This window comes from Cydia pomonella, chromosome 16 (genome assembly GCF_033807575.1).
Source record: "Cydia pomonella isolate Wapato2018A chromosome 16, ilCydPomo1, whole genome shotgun sequence".
NCBI classification, from domain to species: Eukaryota; Metazoa; Arthropoda; class Insecta; order Lepidoptera; family Tortricidae; genus Cydia; species Cydia pomonella.
In genome coordinates this window covers 18,240,599-18,258,599 of record NC_084718.1, presented here as the reverse complement: position 1 = coordinate 18,258,599, position 18,001 = coordinate 18,240,599, and the positions used below count along the sequence as shown (strand labels likewise).

General features: G+C 37.4%; 1 protein-coding gene across 3 annotated transcripts in view; it reads right to left on the bottom strand.

The window, feature by feature from the left end:
* The window catches only part of LOC133526385 (Ig-like and fibronectin type-III domain-containing protein 1), a 330,345-nt gene that overhangs the window by 9,828 nt on the left and 302,516 nt on the right, over positions 1–18,001 (bottom strand). For all 3 annotated transcript variants that reach the window (XM_061862992.1, XM_061862991.1, XM_061862993.1), the window contains exons 19-22: positions 7,074–7,275; positions 5,952–6,057; positions 5,035–5,175; positions 4,324–4,502 (exon numbers count right to left, since the gene is read on the bottom strand). In XM_061862992.1, coding sequence (XP_061718976.1) covers positions 4,324–4,502; positions 5,035–5,175; positions 5,952–6,057; positions 7,074–7,275 — 628 coding nt within the window. The remainder of the gene's footprint in view (positions 1–4,323; positions 4,503–5,034; positions 5,176–5,951; positions 6,058–7,073; positions 7,276–18,001) is intronic.

The window sequence follows — 18,001 nt, the reverse complement described above, 5'->3', positions numbered from 1 at the left end:
TAAGGCATTAAGTCCGCCATTTGTACCTTCATGTATTGTGCAATAAAGATTAAATAAATAAATAATGCCACTGATTATAATGGCGCGACCCGCGCGATCATACACAAGCTTGTTAGCTATCTGAAATTCTCTAAGTACAAATTAAGCTCAATAAGGCTTGTGTTGTGGGTAACTACCCATATATATATCGAACGATATAAATGTTAATATTTATGTTGATATTTATGTTGTTATTAGCATAGTTATAGCTGTTGGTTCTCCATGTAAATAAAATAAATAAATATAATATATACATACTTAAATACATAGGAAACATCCATGACTCAGGAACAAATATCTGTGCTCATCACACAAATAAATTCTCTTACCGGGATTCGAACCCGGGACCATCGGCTTCATAGGCAGGGTCACTATCCCAGACAGACAGACAAACAACAAACAAATATACAAACTTATAAATAAATAATAATAATAAATAAATATTATAGGACATTATTACACAAATTGACTAAGTCCCACAGTAAGCTCAATAAGGCTTGTGTTGAGGGTACTTAGACAACGATATATATAATATATAAATAGTTATAAATACTTAAATACATAGAAAACACCCATGACTTAGGAACAAATATCCATGCTCATCACACAAATAAATGCCCTTACCAGGATTTGAACCCGGGACCATCAGCTTCGTAGGCAGGGTCACTACCCACTAGGCCAAACCGGTCGTCAAAAATAAAGTATTTTTGTACGTTTGTCAAACATAACCTGTTAAAACATGGCACAGGAATTATACCTGGATTATTTATCATAATCTTAATCTACTCGTAAGTAAAACTGTGTTGTATCTGTGACACTTGCAATGGATGTAGAAAATACATGTTAATTATCACGATGCTCTTTTATTTAAAAATATAAATAGGTATAAAGTATTCATACATATACCACAAAGACTTCTTATATTACTTAATTGTCGTCTAAACTGAGAAAATAATGCATTATTTGAGCTGTCAACTTAATACGTTTAGTAATTACAATTATCAAAAGCAAATCGAACAGTATTAAAGACATCCCAGTTCACAAGGAGCCATGAATAGGAATGAGATTAGAAGATTAGCATAAGATCAAATAAATATCCGCCATAATCGACGAAGAATTTACATTTAGATGGCGTTCAAGTTTGTAATTTGGAATCTTAACTCGAACTTAACAGGGTTGAAACACTATCTGTGGAAGTAGAAACGTTGCGATCCGGCAAGTATAACGAAGATGATGACATATTTAACGGTGTATAAATTTAATCATTTACCGCGCTGCACAATCGGAATGAACTCATAAGTCTCATAACCGTCTTCCTGTATTATTAAGAACGTTTCCCTCGAACATTTTAATTAAAAACCCGAAAGTAAAGACACTGCTGTCGTACGTGATTATTAACGAGTGTGTTATTATGTTTTCTTTCACGATTTCACATAAGTAAGTTGCCTGGTATGTCTTTTCGGAAAGGTTTTACAAATTTACTTTCATGCGCGGAAATCCTGTTTTATTTTAATGCCCTTATAATATGAAATAAAACAAATACTTAGCACAGAGATGCCAGCATCTCTGGTGGTATTTGTCTTGGTTCATATTTTTTATCACGATTGCCCGAAAAATTTTTTATTTCATGCAGGTGTACTGAAGGACAAAGGCCTATATTGTTCCTGCAAGAGTAACGGATTGTGAAAAAACAGAAATACATCATCTGTGAAAATTTCAACTGTCTAGCTATCACGGTTCATGAGATACAGCCTGGTGACAGACGGACGGACGAACGGACGGACAGCGGAGTCTTAGTAATAGGGTCCTGTTTTACCCTTTGGGTAAGGAACCCTAAAAAGGTTATATTATTTTTAATTGTGCCACTAATTTAAACAAACCAAGTAGCGCCAATAAGATTTATTTTTAAAATACTGGCGTTAATAATTTAATATTTTTGTTCATGTTTAAAAACATTTAATTAGAATAATAAAATTTACAAAAATGTTAATCGTGGCTGCATGCCGAATAAAGGTGTGCCTTCGATGCCTAACCGGTCAAGAAATGACAATATCGCGGACGAATGTTTGATATGTCACCGTATTTAATATCTCGTTTACATTCAGACGAAGTGAGCAGGGAAGTGGGCAGGATGAGTGTGTAAACTAAACACGATACTTCTCATGCCACTGCCATTGCCACTCGCGCTGCCCGGCGCGGCGCTCCCCAAAATGGCAGATTTTTGTGCGGATGTCAAAGGACCGGCAGCGCGAGCGGCAGTGCGTGTTCACATTCTCCTCCGTCGCTCATTACTCGCCGAGCGCCTGGAGGAGAAAGACGTGTGTTGTTCGTTTTTTTAAGATCGGCAAAAATGCCGGAATGGAGCAATAAGTTCTATTACGATGGATATCTAACCATCCTCATTCGTCTACGACGAACTTTCTTTTTTTGTATTCGATATCCTTTTAAATATCAAACATAATCTCATATCGCAATAAGATACAGCGTGGTCGCTGTAATTATTTCGACGTCTGCCATTGCCGAAAGTTGAAAGCTAAGTGAGTGATAGGGCAGTATGTAAACACACACTCCTCTCGATCCTGCTGCAGCAGTATTTAGGGAATTATTTCCGGCAGCGCGAGGGGCACCGGGAGGGGCTGAATGTAAATGAGATATTTCTAGAAGAAGAATTATTTCTTTTAAAATGTAGTTTTTTTCTTCGCAAGTGTGATGAAAAACATTGTGTAACTCCAGGGGTAAAAATATTGTCAATTAGGGTTTTTAATTACCAGCCTCGTTTCCGGAATTTCACTAACCCCCACGTTGCACAATGTGCTAATAAATATATTGCTCCAAACTTTTCTAAAAACTATGAAGACTAAAGCATCAGATAAATTATGTCACAAAATAAACTCATTTTCTTTTCGAAATAAATTGAGTCCAATCAAAACAACTGGATGATTGAAGAGAAATGAGTTAAAACGCTGACAACACAGCCTTCATGTCCAGGGAAAGCAATTACAGCTGTCATGGCATTTTTAATAGACTTCAAAAAACTGGACGGAATAGATTCCTGTGCCTGTTTTGTCCGTACTTTTATTGTAAATGAAATTATAGTATTGCTCTTAATGTTCTCGTTCGTTGAAAATTAAATGGTAAATTAAATATCAAACGATATTACTATTTCGAGCGGGGTACTCAATCGGTTATCGTCAAGTTAACAAGTTATCATAGGCTAGCTAATGTTTAGGTTTTATGGAATAGGTATTTTTTTTAATTACATTGTATATTTACCATATCGATATACATAATGGATATATACAGAGAATTACTATAACTAGCTTATAGTACATTGTACAACGAGGGTGTTAGTGAAATTTTGGATACGAGGGTGATTATTCCCGACAGCCGCAGGCTGGAGGGAATTAATGACCCGAGTTTGCAATATTCTTAACCCCGGAGTTACACACAATGTTTTTCATCACACTTGCGAAGAAAAAACTAAAATTCAAACGAAATAATTCTTAAATACGGTGACATATCAAACATTCGTCCGCCATTTTGTAATTTTATGACAGGTTAGCATCGAGGGCACAGACCTATCCGGCATTCAGCCACGATTAATAATTATGTAAAAATATTTAAAACGGCTGTTAAATTAATCGAATTATTTAATTTTAAACATAAACAAAAATATTAAATTATAAACGTCAGTATTTTAATAGTAAAACTCATTTATGCTACTTGGTTTGTATGAAACAGTGACATAATGAAAAAAAAAAGCTATAACTTCCTAGGGAGTTATAGCTTTTTTTTTTACAATCCATAACTCCCGCGGGAACAAAATGGGCCTTTGTCCTTCAGTACACCTGCCTGAAATAAGAACTTTTTCGAGCAAGTGTGATACAGCTCGCTTTTTACACCTCTTTGCTTCTGATATCTAAACAGTAAAAACCGGAATCTTAAGAAATAGCGGAACACATTTAATAGACGTTAAAACTACGCGATAAAAAAAATGGCATAATAGTTGTCGATTTGTGGAAAATGCCCAGATTAGAAGCACTAACAGTCTAACTAACTATCTCAAGTGCTATACATGAAAACCATTCGCTAAAGTGCCTAGTTGTTATAACGTATACTGTAACAAAATAAGGACGTTAAGCACGCAGAATTTCATACATTGACACGCTATTTACTAACTTTACGCGCATAATTGTATTGCTTTCCAGCCGATAATGCCGGCGATCAATGCCACCGAGCAAGTGAGACACTATCAACTCCAGAGTCTTTACTTTATGAACTCACCTCAGGATCCGACAGCAGCTGTATGGTATAGTTAGGTCCATCGATAACCGGCGTGCGGCCGTTGGGATCTCTCCAGAAAGCAATAGTCGGCTTCGGCAGGGCCTCGACCCGGCATTCCAGAATCACGGAGTCACCGGCCGCGGCCATTGTGATGCCAGATGCTTGGATGGTTGGTACGTCTGCAGTCAAAAAACGGTATTATAGACTAACTATTGCGTGCGAGTTAGTTTGCGCGGTATTGTAATTTATAGGTACGTGACTAGTGTCACCACTATGAAAAATTACGCAAATTATTTGGATTAAGGACAGCTGACGCCACTTTTGTTAAAAATTCCTTCTCTTCTTCGGGATATCCTGGTTGCAACCTAAACGACTCTGGAGCGGGTAATGGGTTTTTAAGTAACCTAATCACCAAATCCACGGGAGGAAATAACGTCTTAGGTATTTAGTTTCATTATGACGACTTCTTCCACTGAACAGTTTACTGGTCGTAATTAAATTTCGGTTAAAATGGTTATTAGTACGGACTGGGATCCGATACCATGACCTTCGATTTGAAAGTCGCTTACCTTACCACTAGGTTACCGGCGATTTTTAGATGATCAAATTATTACAATCAAAATGGCCCCATTCCATGTGGCACAAGCTGAAATTATGAACTCACAACATAATCAACTTTGCAGCTGGGTTTACATGAGTATAAGGACTTACGTGAAATATTGATCTTCCTTGAAGCCTGCATAGGTGTGCCATAGCCGTTATCAGCATAGCACGAGATCTGGTCCATGTCGCGAGTGACGTTGTGTATTACTGTGACCATGTGCCTGGTCTCCACTTGGCGGATCAGGTGACCTGGATGAAAATGGAATTTGTAAAACAGAAGAATATAGAAACACGTTTTTCTACTTTGTCTAATTTTTTTTTTTATCACAGACAAAGATGCACCTTAAGCTAAGTATCGTAATGTCTGCTAAGCTTTAGCCGTCAACCAAAGTAAATTTACCTTTTTTTTCTGAAGACGGAAACAAAGTCACGTGACCGCTTCTCCATACAAACGTAGTCCCCATTTTCCTCTCTGGATATTAACATTACTTATAGAAAATAGTTATACAGAAGAATATTTTCTGAAAATAATTTAATTTGTTCTAATACTTCTTACAGGTATGTATGTCAGGATCGTAGCAAGTGAAAATCCGTAGTCACTACCTGCTTGCCCCTTTCGGGAAATAGGCGTGATTATATGTATAAATAATATATATAAATATATTATTTATACATCTTTTTTTTAGATTTTTTTAATTTTTACAATAGTTTGAAGCTATTCAAAATTTGTATATAATTTGTTTTTCGCTCCAAACTCTTATAAGTTAATGAAAAAAGTCAATCGAAGGCGTAGCTTATATGTTTTATGGTTATTTTATACAATAGTTGGTTAAAAATATTTTTCATAATATCAATATCCATGGAGGACATGAATATCAATGTGGACTACGTTTGTATGGAGAAGCGGTACTCCACTATCCAGTATCCTCTTAATTGAAAGCCTTTTTAACTGCCTCTAGGTAACTACAGGATTTTAACATTACTACACTAGCAGAAGTAGTAGGTAGTAGGAGTTTTTCACTTACCAGAAATGTACAGCGAGATGGTAGGCGTAGGTGTTCCCATGGCAATGCAGAGGATGGTCATGCTGGAGCCTTCCACCACCAGGTTCACGGGGTTCACAGTCGGGGGCTATATGGAAGAAAAACAGTTGCTAAATTGCCTTGCTTTGGCAAATAGTTTCGGCGCTGTGCTAACTCAAAACTGTTTTGAGTTATTAAGAAAATGACTGATCTAGAAAGTTGAGGAAAGGTAAATAGTAAAAACTGCCGCAATCCAATTCAAGTCCAACTTGAGTTGGACTTGAATTGGATCCACTCTAAACCTAAAGTAGACCATCACTACCTCTTCTTCTTCCTCGCGTTCTCTCGGCATTTTGCCTCGGATCATGGGCGTCTGGGGTCTGGTTGGCAACTACTCCCAAGAATTGGCGTAAGCCCTAGTAAAGCGAGCCATCTGACCTTCTAACCCAGAGGGTGAACTAGGCCGTATAGGCCTTATTAGTTCGGTTTCCTTACAATGTTTTCAGACACCAAAACGAGCCTGGGGTTTGAACCCGCGACCTCCGGATTCCAAGTCGCAAGCTTTCACCACTAGGCCTCTAGCACTTCACTACTATCATGTTGTAACACTTACATGAGGTTGTGATGTAGTTTTCATACATAAAAACAGTCTGAGCATAATTACCCAGTGGGAAGCAAAGTATGTAGACACATTTTATGATAACAGATTTATCAATGCACTCGAGTAGGTACTTCTTAATATGATGAACCTGAACGCTGTGGCGCCCGGGACGTTCCAAATTGCGGAGTCATGTGTGACTTGGCTTAGGTTTCAGTGTCCAGCACAAGAATGAGCATTGTAATCAGTATACCAAGCATAGCTTCAGAGTAATACAATATGGAACAGCTGACTTAGCACAGGAGTGCGATAATATCTCGTCTCCAAGATAGACTACCTGTCTCTATTTAGTGAATAGTTAGGGTCACTTGCGCCATTCACGGTTAGCCATTAGCTCAGAGTTAACTGGTTAAGCCCCGAGTTACCAGTGTAATTTAACTGTGTGTTAACTGTTAAATTCAGAGTCAATGGCTAACCCTGTATGGTGCAAGTGGCTCTTAGAAGAAGACTGTCTCGCGGTTCCTTACCTCGACATATGCTGGATAAGCCGGGTCAGTCCAAGCCAGAAGTGTCTCCGAAGGCAGTGAGTCCCCAGCGGCGGCGTGAGCTTTCACCCAGCACACGTATTGTGTGTTCGGGGTGAGTTTCTCCAGGGTATGACCAGGCACAGTTGTGTTGATCATTGTCACGTTGCCTTGGCCTAGTTGCGTTGGGGACTTGAAGTACAGTCTGAAAAAAACGTCTACTGTCATTTTGTGCTATGATTAGGGGGACATCGATTAACGGCCCGATTCAACGAATGATTAAGACACGTTTAAGATCTTGGAAAGATCTTTAAAAGATCGATAACTAAACGACATGTCAAGATTAACGTTTATTTCGATTCCGCTGTGATCCCAGTAAGATCTATCTATGATATTTCTAACGTCAAAGTGACATTGGTTGCCCGAATCGAGCTGCTTCTGTCAATTATGCGACAAACAAACGATATCTAAATGAGAACTTATCTAAACCAGAACTTATCGTTATTGTATCTCATTCTTCTAATCGGGCCGGAAGGCACCGCACCGTGAGTTCAGGGTGCGTAGTCAACATGCCAATCGTTTACGCTCTGTACGAATGAAACGCAAAGGTCACTGTCGCACTAATATGGACGAGTGATAGAGAGAGATGATGACTGGTAAAATATTGGCATCTTGTCTACGCACACAGGTCGCATCTCGCTGAGCAATGATCAAACGGAGAGCCCGGGATCGCAGATCTTTGATATTGAATTGGTATTTTTAGCCAGTTCAAAGAAAGTGGCTGATGAGTACGATCAAAAATATAGTAAACACGTATTTTTGGCATAGTAAGATTATTACAATGTAATGTTTACCCAGATATCGGCTGTTGTATTTATAAATGTTGCTGTGTATTTTTCATGTCACTATATGATATATGGCCAAATTAATTGATTCCTATTGGGCTAAATTGATTTTTTCTTGTAGGAATGGCACACGAGTCCTGCATTATACATCATACACTATGTTAACAATAGCCATGTAATATTAATGTAAATCATTACAAGGAATAAGTAAAGTTTTTTTTAATTTACAGACGAAAATTGCGAGTTACTTTAAAACTTTAATATCTGTCAGTAGGTATGTCTAAACCAAGTCACATAGTGGCGGCGTCACAGCTAAAAAGGCGTTTTTGACTAAGTTATGAAAGAAACAAATTTTCACATTGTCATTATCTCTAAAACAAGACCGATTTCAGAAAACATTGTATGACATTTTAGTTTCTAAATGCGGTCAAGAATACACCTTTGAAATCTGTCGGGTTTAATTGGCCCACGGTGTATTATTGACATTAACTTAATACGACCTATTTTATAACAATGTATTGTAGTGTAACTTAAATATATGTACTTATAATGTAACAGTAACATATTGTTATTATCATGACGTAAAATTGTAATTTTATTAATAAATTATTGAATTTTAAATAAAATGTTTATGCAAACAAATCAGTTTATAATGTAGGTGTATATAGTGATGTGACTACTTAAAAACATAAATCAAAATATTATTCGATAAAATAATTTGATTTGTTCCCAAAGTTGTCTTCATATCGTCCTTTGTACTACCCTAAAGTTTACGAAATTCTCTATTAATTGTATTCGAAGTTCCTGTTACTCCCTAAACCGGGAAATAGAGGTCACACAAGATTGCATCTCGTTCTAATTAAGGTAACCTAACTAAGTTTGCGGTACCCTGAGGTATAAGCGTGGGACCCTCACGGGAACAGCTACAAGCGTAACTAATGCATAGAGTTGGTAAAAACTAGAGTGTTCAAGTGTCGAGTCTATGAACTCGAGTTTCACGAGACTGCATTTCAATGCACTGCCGGTCTTTTGAGTGTTGAGTGAATTCAGTATCAGGAGTCAAAGAAAAGAAAATCGGAGTCTAACACAAAATAGGACGACGTACTGTGTAGAATATTGGACGCATATATAGATTTAGAGACTTCGGCTGCTTTTCGTGCTGGAAATGATTTCTTCTCGAATTACAATAAGATCTGGCCATCAATGTTGATACTCTAACAGCCCTAACTTAAAGATATTTCTGAAAAACATCTTTATTGAAAGATTTTTATACTTTATCGACAGTTATACACTGTGCCGGGCGCTGTGTATGTATGAAAGTGTGCACCTATGTAAAAAGTCACTTGAGAATTATTGTATTATATTGTTGTATTGAATCTTCTTTTCACTTCTGGACTCCCAAAACTCGTTTTTTTAGCAACACTACTTACCTATACCTATAAATTCTGTGATTTGATATGCAAACCACGGATACATCTGAGTAGATGAAACTTGCAACATTCCAACGAATTCGTCATTAAAATTTGGGGGGTACCAATCAGCAAAAGAACATTTACAAAAAAAACCGGCCAAGAGCATGTCGGGCCACGCTCAGTGTAGGGTTCCGTAGTTACTCTTCCGTCACAATAAGCTTAACTGGAGCATAAAGTATAGTAAATTGTTAACCAAGGAATGAAACGGTACCTTTCACGCTAGTTAAATAAATAGGCAAATTTGCATAATCAGTACCTAATTAAAGTCTTTTTACTATGAAGGGGAAACTTTTTGCGATAACTCAAAAACAGCTAAACTGATCATGTCCGCTATAGTTTTCATTTACTATCTCTCTAAAACTCTACTTCCACGATTTTTTCATATTTTTTGGACCTATGGTTCAAAAGTTAGAGGGGGGGGGGGACACACATTTTTTTTTCTTTTGGAGCGATTATCTCCGGATAGCCTCGGACAGACAGGCAGACAGACAGACAGACAGACAGACAGACGGACATGGCGAAACTATAAGGGTTCCTAGTTGACTACGGAAAAAGGTGCAATTACATAGCTGCAAATAACTTTCGTTAGATACTGTACGTTTTTATCCTTTTACTCGTAATATCATTAACATAAAACCGCTTTACTTGGATTAAAAGCTTGTGAAGGTACGTTATCTATCCAAGTTGCCGGTGTGTTTATAAATTAAGTGGCACGTACGGTATCTGCTTAGATGACGTCTGTGATGCAGACTCAATTTGCAAACCATCTTGTCGACAGTAGGTTAATAGTTTGTCCCGAATTGAGTGCTGGCCTAGGATTTCAATGTTAGCCTAGGATTTGGTCTCAAACTGTGCAACTTGACTCGAACCTAATCACTTTACTCTTACAACTCTCAAGTATAGGGGTAGTTTGGTTTTGGTGGCGTCTTGATCGGCTAAGAAACTTAAAGATTTATTTGGGAATGTAAGTAATTCAATTCGTTTCACATTTTCATTTAAGTTGGATTTTGTTAAATAATTTAGTATAGATAAAGTTACACCAAGCTAAGTTGACAGTGATTTTGATAGCCGAGACTGGTCAAGGGTTATTTTAAACGTCAAACTTCTATCAATCATGACGTTTACATAACACATTCAGAGCCTGGGCTGTTAAAATCGCTGCCAACTTAGCTTGGTCTAACTCTAGTGTGATGGTTCTTCTCGTATGGTTACTCTTAACTATTACTACTACAAGAATCTGTACTTGCAGGTACTCTGACCTAACCAGTCCTTTACGATGCATCCTCTTTGACGGCCTAAACGCAAGTGAACGAGTCTGTCCAACTTGTTCAGTGTCCCCACTATTTACTAAAACTACTGTGTTGCCAGCAGTGTAATGTTATTTACAGTAGGTACATATGGTGCTACTTTACCGCACTAGTGCGCAAATTAGCATATTACGTTACTGTGTCAAACATTTAAAGGGCCATATGTACTGTAAAACGTTGTACGATACATGTGCGAATAGATAATTCGCAACTCGTGTCGATTTAAAACACTCCCTTCGGTCGTGTTTTAATTTATCGCAACTCGTTTAGAATTTCCTATTTTTCGCACTTGTATCGTAATGTACTATTTCCAAACTACCGCTGTATTAATCAGGCTAACATAATAATGTTGCCACAGTAAAATTCTTACTTAACGACTATCTTAAATATAAACATAAATAAATCATGACAATAGTATGATCCAAGTTTAATTTCATTTTGATATTATTCACAGTTTATCTTGCTAGTTAGTACTTATTTAAAAAAATTAAAAGAAATATGGATAATTACAAAATTAACACCACAGTAGCGCGGACGGGGCGGTAGAAAAGTGACCTGTTTTCATACAAAATGTACGAAAAGGTAAAAGCCCCGAGACTTACTAAGTCCCCAAGTATTTTACCGCTATGTATGCGAAGTATGTAAAGGACTAAAGAGGAGTTAAGACATTAATATATGGAGTAACGATCCTGATAAAAAACAATTTAAAAGTATTTTGAAGCAATCGCCCCTAGTAAAATTTATAGAATAAATTGGCTAACAGCACGTCGGACCATGCCCAGTGTAGGATTTCGTAGTTACCTTTCTGTCAAAATAGGCTAAACGGGGGCTATTAGTAAGTAGCCTCATATCGTGTACATTAAGCTTTGTACGTCTTTTTACTATGAAGAGAAGACTTTTTGCAATAACTTAAAAACGGCTAGACCGATCATGTTTGCTATAGTTTATATTGAATGTATTTATACATTTTTAGTTTTACGATTTTTTTCATATTTTTGGACCGATGGTTCCTATTTTCTTTCGCGAATTGATACTTATTGCAAGTTACTTATTTTCAAAACCTTCTTTGCAGAATTTCCTTTTCTTCGTTCTGACTCCTCTTAACTAAATCAGTGCAAAATCTTTGTCTGTCTGTACGGCATAAAGCTAAGTCAAATACACAACCTTGTTAAATTTAAAGTTAAATTACACGCGGAAGCCAGAATAGGACGACTAAGTTCTGAACCTAGGACATTGAATATGAACTGTGAGCAAATATGGTAGGCGGAGAGCTAGAGTCGGACCAATCTAACTCTGCATGGGATTTGCAATAAAATAAAAAAATAAAAAAACAAAAATAAATGACAGAGTACTACTTACTACGTACTTGGCAGGCGCGATGACCCAAAATGAGTCTTGGCCTCCAACACAAGCGCCACTTTGCTCGGTCAAGATTGTTTTTATGACATTAGTGAATCAATACAACATTTTAAAATTCATACTTTTTAGATAATTTAGTTTAGTAATTTGACATTGACACACATTGACATTTTTTTCCCAATACTTTTCAGTACGGCTTCTTTTATATTTGTAATTTATTTTTGTGATTAATATTTGAATGCTGAAATTCCAGCCGAAAAAAAAAAGACTCGCGCCAGCTTTCGCTGACGCCGAGCTCACGGAGATCTACCTCCACTCTATCCGCCCAACGATATTTAGGATGACCAATAGGACGGCGACCAATTGGTCGACCCAAGTAAGTCCTTTTCACTGCCCAATCGTCAATTCGTCACCCATCCTTTCGAGGTGACCAAGCTAGTGGAGACGATGGCAATGACTAAGTGCAATGTCAAATTTCTATGAAAATATGACGTAATGATACTTTTTAGGGTTCCGTAGCCAAATGGCAAAAAACGGAACCCTTATAGATTCGTCATGTCCGTCTGTCTGTCCGATTATGTCACAGCCACTTTTTCATATTGGACCACATTGGACCCGGGTATGTCCTTAAACTACGTCCACAAGAGAGGTATGGGCATTGTGAATGTCATCTCGCTCTGTGTGGTAGGGCACAGCACAGCGGATGTCATTCCAGATCTAGAGCAGAGCCCAACTGGGGAAGTACCTCCACCTTACAGAAAATCGCAGCCAAATAACACTAGACCCTACTCATAGTGTTATGTTCCTGCCGGTGAGTAAGGTTGCCAGAGCTCAACAAGGGTGGGAGGGGGTTAGGGTCGGCAACGCGCATGTAACTCCTCTGGAGTTGCAGGCGTACATAGGCTACGGATACTGCTTACCATCAGGCAGGCCGTATGCTTGTTTCCCACCGACGTAGTATAAAAAAAAATCGATACGTTACACTAGGCATAGAGAAATAAGCAAACTGTGTAAAACCCCTAGTGTAAATTTGATCGACATCATAACGTGACGAACGCGTTTGCGTTAAGTCTCATTTTGTATAGGATTTTGAGTTGCCAAAACGTCCCGCTTGGCGCGCTCTTTCTAAATCCAATACAAAATGAGACTAAACGCAAACGCGTACGTCACGTTTCGAAATCGAATTTATTTACACTAGGGGTACAGAGTGCTCACTACATACATAATTTTTCTTACCAAAACGCTTATTATTTTCTTAGTCGATCTAGCGTCATACCTACCTAGCTACCCGGATCTAGTAGGTAATAATAATATTAATCCATTTTCCAGTACTAGCTCTTGCTCTTGCTCGAATCTAGTAATAAGGATAGTAATCCATTTTCCGGGAGTAGCTCTTGGTCTATTAGTCTGTACACGGCCTTATTTGCACTGTGTTTGGTAGTCTGCGAAGTTTCCAGTTCGCAATTGTTTTATTTAACTTGGCTACATTTGAAATTCGGCTGTTCCGGTAGACTGCAGTTAAATATTTAACACGAATGTTAAATAGTACGAGAAGGTAAGTTTTGTAGGTGTTTTAATGTAATTTTGAAGACGTATTATTTAATATTAAGTAAGTAATAATGTACGTTTCGTAGGTGTTTTAATGCAATTTTGAAGAAAAACCGTAACGCCCGAGTACTAAGTGATTTTTAACAATAACAAGAAAGCTTTATTTCAAGGCACCCATTACCAAAATACATATTAGGTCTGAATAATGTATAACTGTATTGATTTTCCGATGTTTTTTACATTTATTTCCATCTTGTTAAAATTTCACAGAAACATTCGTCAGTTAACTCTATTCAGTGCTGATCACAACATTCACGACACGTTGTCGTTACGTATCTCGAAATATTTTAGCTACATGACGGGAAACCTAATCCACCCTAATCTTAGCCGTTAGCGTTAAGACGTGGTACTAAATGCGTAGCTAATCTGTCAAGTTTAAACGTCATCTAAAAAAAATCGCAACCGTAAAATCTGTCAAAATTCCAAGTTTAGTAAAAGTTTGGTAGGTGTGTTTTGGTATCGTCGCAGTTGAAACGTTACCGCGATCCTGCGCCACCCCTTTATAGGCGGAGGTGGCACTCGTTGGGTTTTTAGACGGTAGTAGGTCCTCGTCCTTCAGTTTTGATGTGTAAAGGCGAAAATCGACGTAAAAAAAAGGTAGGAACACCGAACTGCGCTCCAGAACTGGTATCATAGATGTGGGTGTTAAGGCCGCGAGGCCTTTGCCCAGCAGTGGGGCACAAAAAAGGCTATTAAAAAAAAAAGGTGTGTTTTGGTATATGTCGATTGACGATCATCACTACTATCATTGTTATAACGCTTTAATGTGGTTGCGATATAGTTTTCATATATAAAAAAAATTACTGTTGCACCACAATCGACCGGACCGTTTGACGACCGGTCTGGCCTAGTGGGTAGTGACCCTGCCTATGAAGCCGATGGTCCCGGGTTCAAATCCTGGTAAGGGCATTTATTGGTGTGATGAACACGGATATTTGTTCCCGAGTCATGGGTGTCTTCTATGTATTTAAGTATTTATGAATAATTATATATTATATATATATCGTTGTCTAAGTACCCTCAACACAAGCCTTATTGAGCTTACTGTGGGATTTAGTCAATTTGTGTAAGAATGTCCTTATTATAAAAAATAAAATAAAAAATAAAACCATCAACCCATTTTTCAAATCGCATTCTATAATAAGCATTTGACTATAAGCATTGCATAAATATAAGCAGTGCAGCTAAAAGCAAAACCGTGGAACACTTTATAATGCAGCTACTTTCTATTATCAGCGCCATTAAATAATTCCAGCCCTCGTTCTAAAGTGCTACATGCAAAACCACTACAAATTTTAAAGTTTCAAATTCAGTTAGTTTCGTTATCCGCGCCGCTGAGCGTTTTCTGAATCGTAGTTACAGAGTTCGCTCACCAACTATTATTACTTATTTATTACTGGAGGTCTCGCCACTTATATACCTACTTATTTACACTTAGCTTGGCTTGGGTTTATTAATGTATGGGTTTGTATGTCGTTAAATACTTTTAATCCTTTTCCAGTCTCTTACGAGTAAAATATCAGAAAATCCTTTCTCTCCCCTCTGGGTTAGGGTTGCCACCTTTTTTCCACAGAAAAATAGTATTTCGTAAAAAATAAGGTTGTTTTTGTATGTATAATATGTAGTAAAATTGACTACAACATAGTACGATACTATATATTATAGTACGGGTGGTCGCTAGTCGAGGTTTAAAACATTTGAAGAATACATATAAATATGTTTCAGATTTCAAGGTTTTATCTTCAACTGCTCTTTGGTGGTGCGAATTTTAGTTTTAATACATATTTCCAGATAAATTGACTTTTACTGAATATGTGTAATGGTTGCGTCGCCAGTTCCTTTTTCTTTGAACTTGGCTGGACACGCGCTACCGCGTGTCTAGATAATCTAAGACAATTTCGTGCTTCCGAAATAAATAAATAAATATTGTAGGACATTATTACACAAATTGACTAAGTCCCACAGTAAGCTCAATAAGGCTTGTGTTGAGGGTACTTAGACAACGATATATATAATATATAAATATTTATAAATACTTAAATACATAGAAAACACCCATGACTCAGGAACAAATATTACAGGTAAACGAGATGGCGCTGAACAGCTCCATACATTTTTCGGTAACTCTGATAGTCAAGTCAAGAGTTGACGTCTGACAATTGAGTGAACGCAAAATATATTACACAGTACAGCGACATCTGTTTTGGACGTTAAACTAAGAGGCACTTTTTTTACTTAGACTTTATCTCTCTATTCCAATCAATTCTCTTTGATATTTCGAGTTTAGGGCTTTAGTAATAAAGAGGATAGCATTTTGTTTTGTGTTATATAGGGTGTTTGTTAGTCGCCTGCAATGATTTACGGGATAAATATATAGGTCATACTGAGAAACTTTTACTCCAACCCCGAAATCACGAAAAAAATATTGGCTGTTTCATACATTTTGGCTGACTGAACAGCCCTACGCTGTGTTTTTGTTGCAAGACACATCCTTTTATCTCGAACCAAAATTTCCGGTAGTGAAACCTTTTTGTAGGATAGATACCAACCTTAATTAGGTAAAATAGCCTAACAACCATGCAGTTAGTGCGTCTGCGTGTAGAAGTAGTAGGTGGCTACGTCACGCCTTTAGGGTGTGTTACAATTGAGATTTTCTTACTTGTGGTTTGTATAAAATAATTAATATCTCTTAAATTATGGGTTTATGGACTATACGTTATATAACTTTATATACTCTAATTAGGCTCTAAAATCGTTGGTTTAAATCTTTCGAGTTATTAAACATCACCGTGTATTATTGCAGGTGACTAAATAAATACTTTGTATGGGATTTATCGAGATTCCACTAATAATTTACAACTGAGAGATGTACTCTACCGTGAGGAGTCTTGAAAGGCAATATCGATATGGATCCATTTGTACTGCGACCGGAATAATGGATGCATATGGCTGGCTTAACGGTTACATGGGTTACCAATAGACTTAATTGACCAATGGTAGGCCTTTGCTTAGTTCGGGCGAACAATTATTGATTGTATACAGACGTGAGGCCTAACCCCTATATTCATATAAAGCTTTAGAAGCTTGAATTAGTTAATTTATGTTATGTACCTTTCTTACAAATACATATGTTAAAATGACAGATTAACACAATAGTCTTCTCTTCTTCCTCGCGTTGTCCCGGCATTTTGCCACGGCTTATGGGAGCCTGGGGTCCGCTTGACAACTAATCCCAAGATTTGGCGTAGGCACTAATTTTTACGAAAGCGACTACCATCTGCCCTTCCAACCCAGAGGGTAAACTAGGCCTTGTTGGGATTAGTCCGGTTTCCTCACGATGTTTTCCTTCACCAAAAAGCGACTGGTAAATATCAAATGATATTTCGTACATAAGTTCCGAAAAACTCATTGGTACGAGCCGGGGTTCGAACCCGCGACCTCCAGATTGCAAGTCGCACGCTCTTACCGCTAGGCCACCAGCGCTTCTGAGAGATTAACACAATAGTATTTTATATAATCGTGTTATAATACAGAGCTTTTCAGTCGAGTACCGTGTTAAGGCAACGAAGCTTGCTGAACACTGTTATACAATACTTTTGCTACGATTCATCAAGAATATTTTTTTTTAACTATAAAACCTAAATAATTAATGAAACTGGGTAAGTACCTTAGTAGACAAAAATGTTGATATAAACGCGCGACTCCCGCCCCGCGCCTCGCACCCGCACCCGTTTACTCTTTTCTATGGGAGCGCGGCGGCACGTGATTGGTAATTTTTTTATAGTTGACTATACTATAGCGTATCGAAATGAATCTTATTGAGTTGGTTAAGTTGAATGGGAGCCCATACATGAAAGGTACGCTATTATAGTTTGCTATAATAATAATAAAGTTTTATTTGTCCATGCAAAAAATAATAATTACAATAATAATTCTACAGTCCGTTAACATTCGATTTAACCTAAATAATATAAATTAATAGTTTGAATATTTATGCACTAGTAAATTTAACATAATTGGAATGAATTATACTTAATTATAATGAATTACTTTTGGATTATTCGTTTTTAGATTATTAGAATTTATATATTTATAATTTTTAATTTAATTTTTGGATGGACCCCCTTCGGGTAAAAGCCTCCTCCAAGGTATGCCACTTTGTTCTGTCTTTAGCCAACCTCGGCCTGCTATTGCCACTATTTCGTCTGTCCATCTAGCGTACGGTATACGAAATATTAATGGAACCATTACAGTCGACAAGTAGAAAAACAATATAACAATATGACACCGTAAGATTGCGCACCCGTTAGTTTATAATCTAGCGTTATTCTTTTCACTAC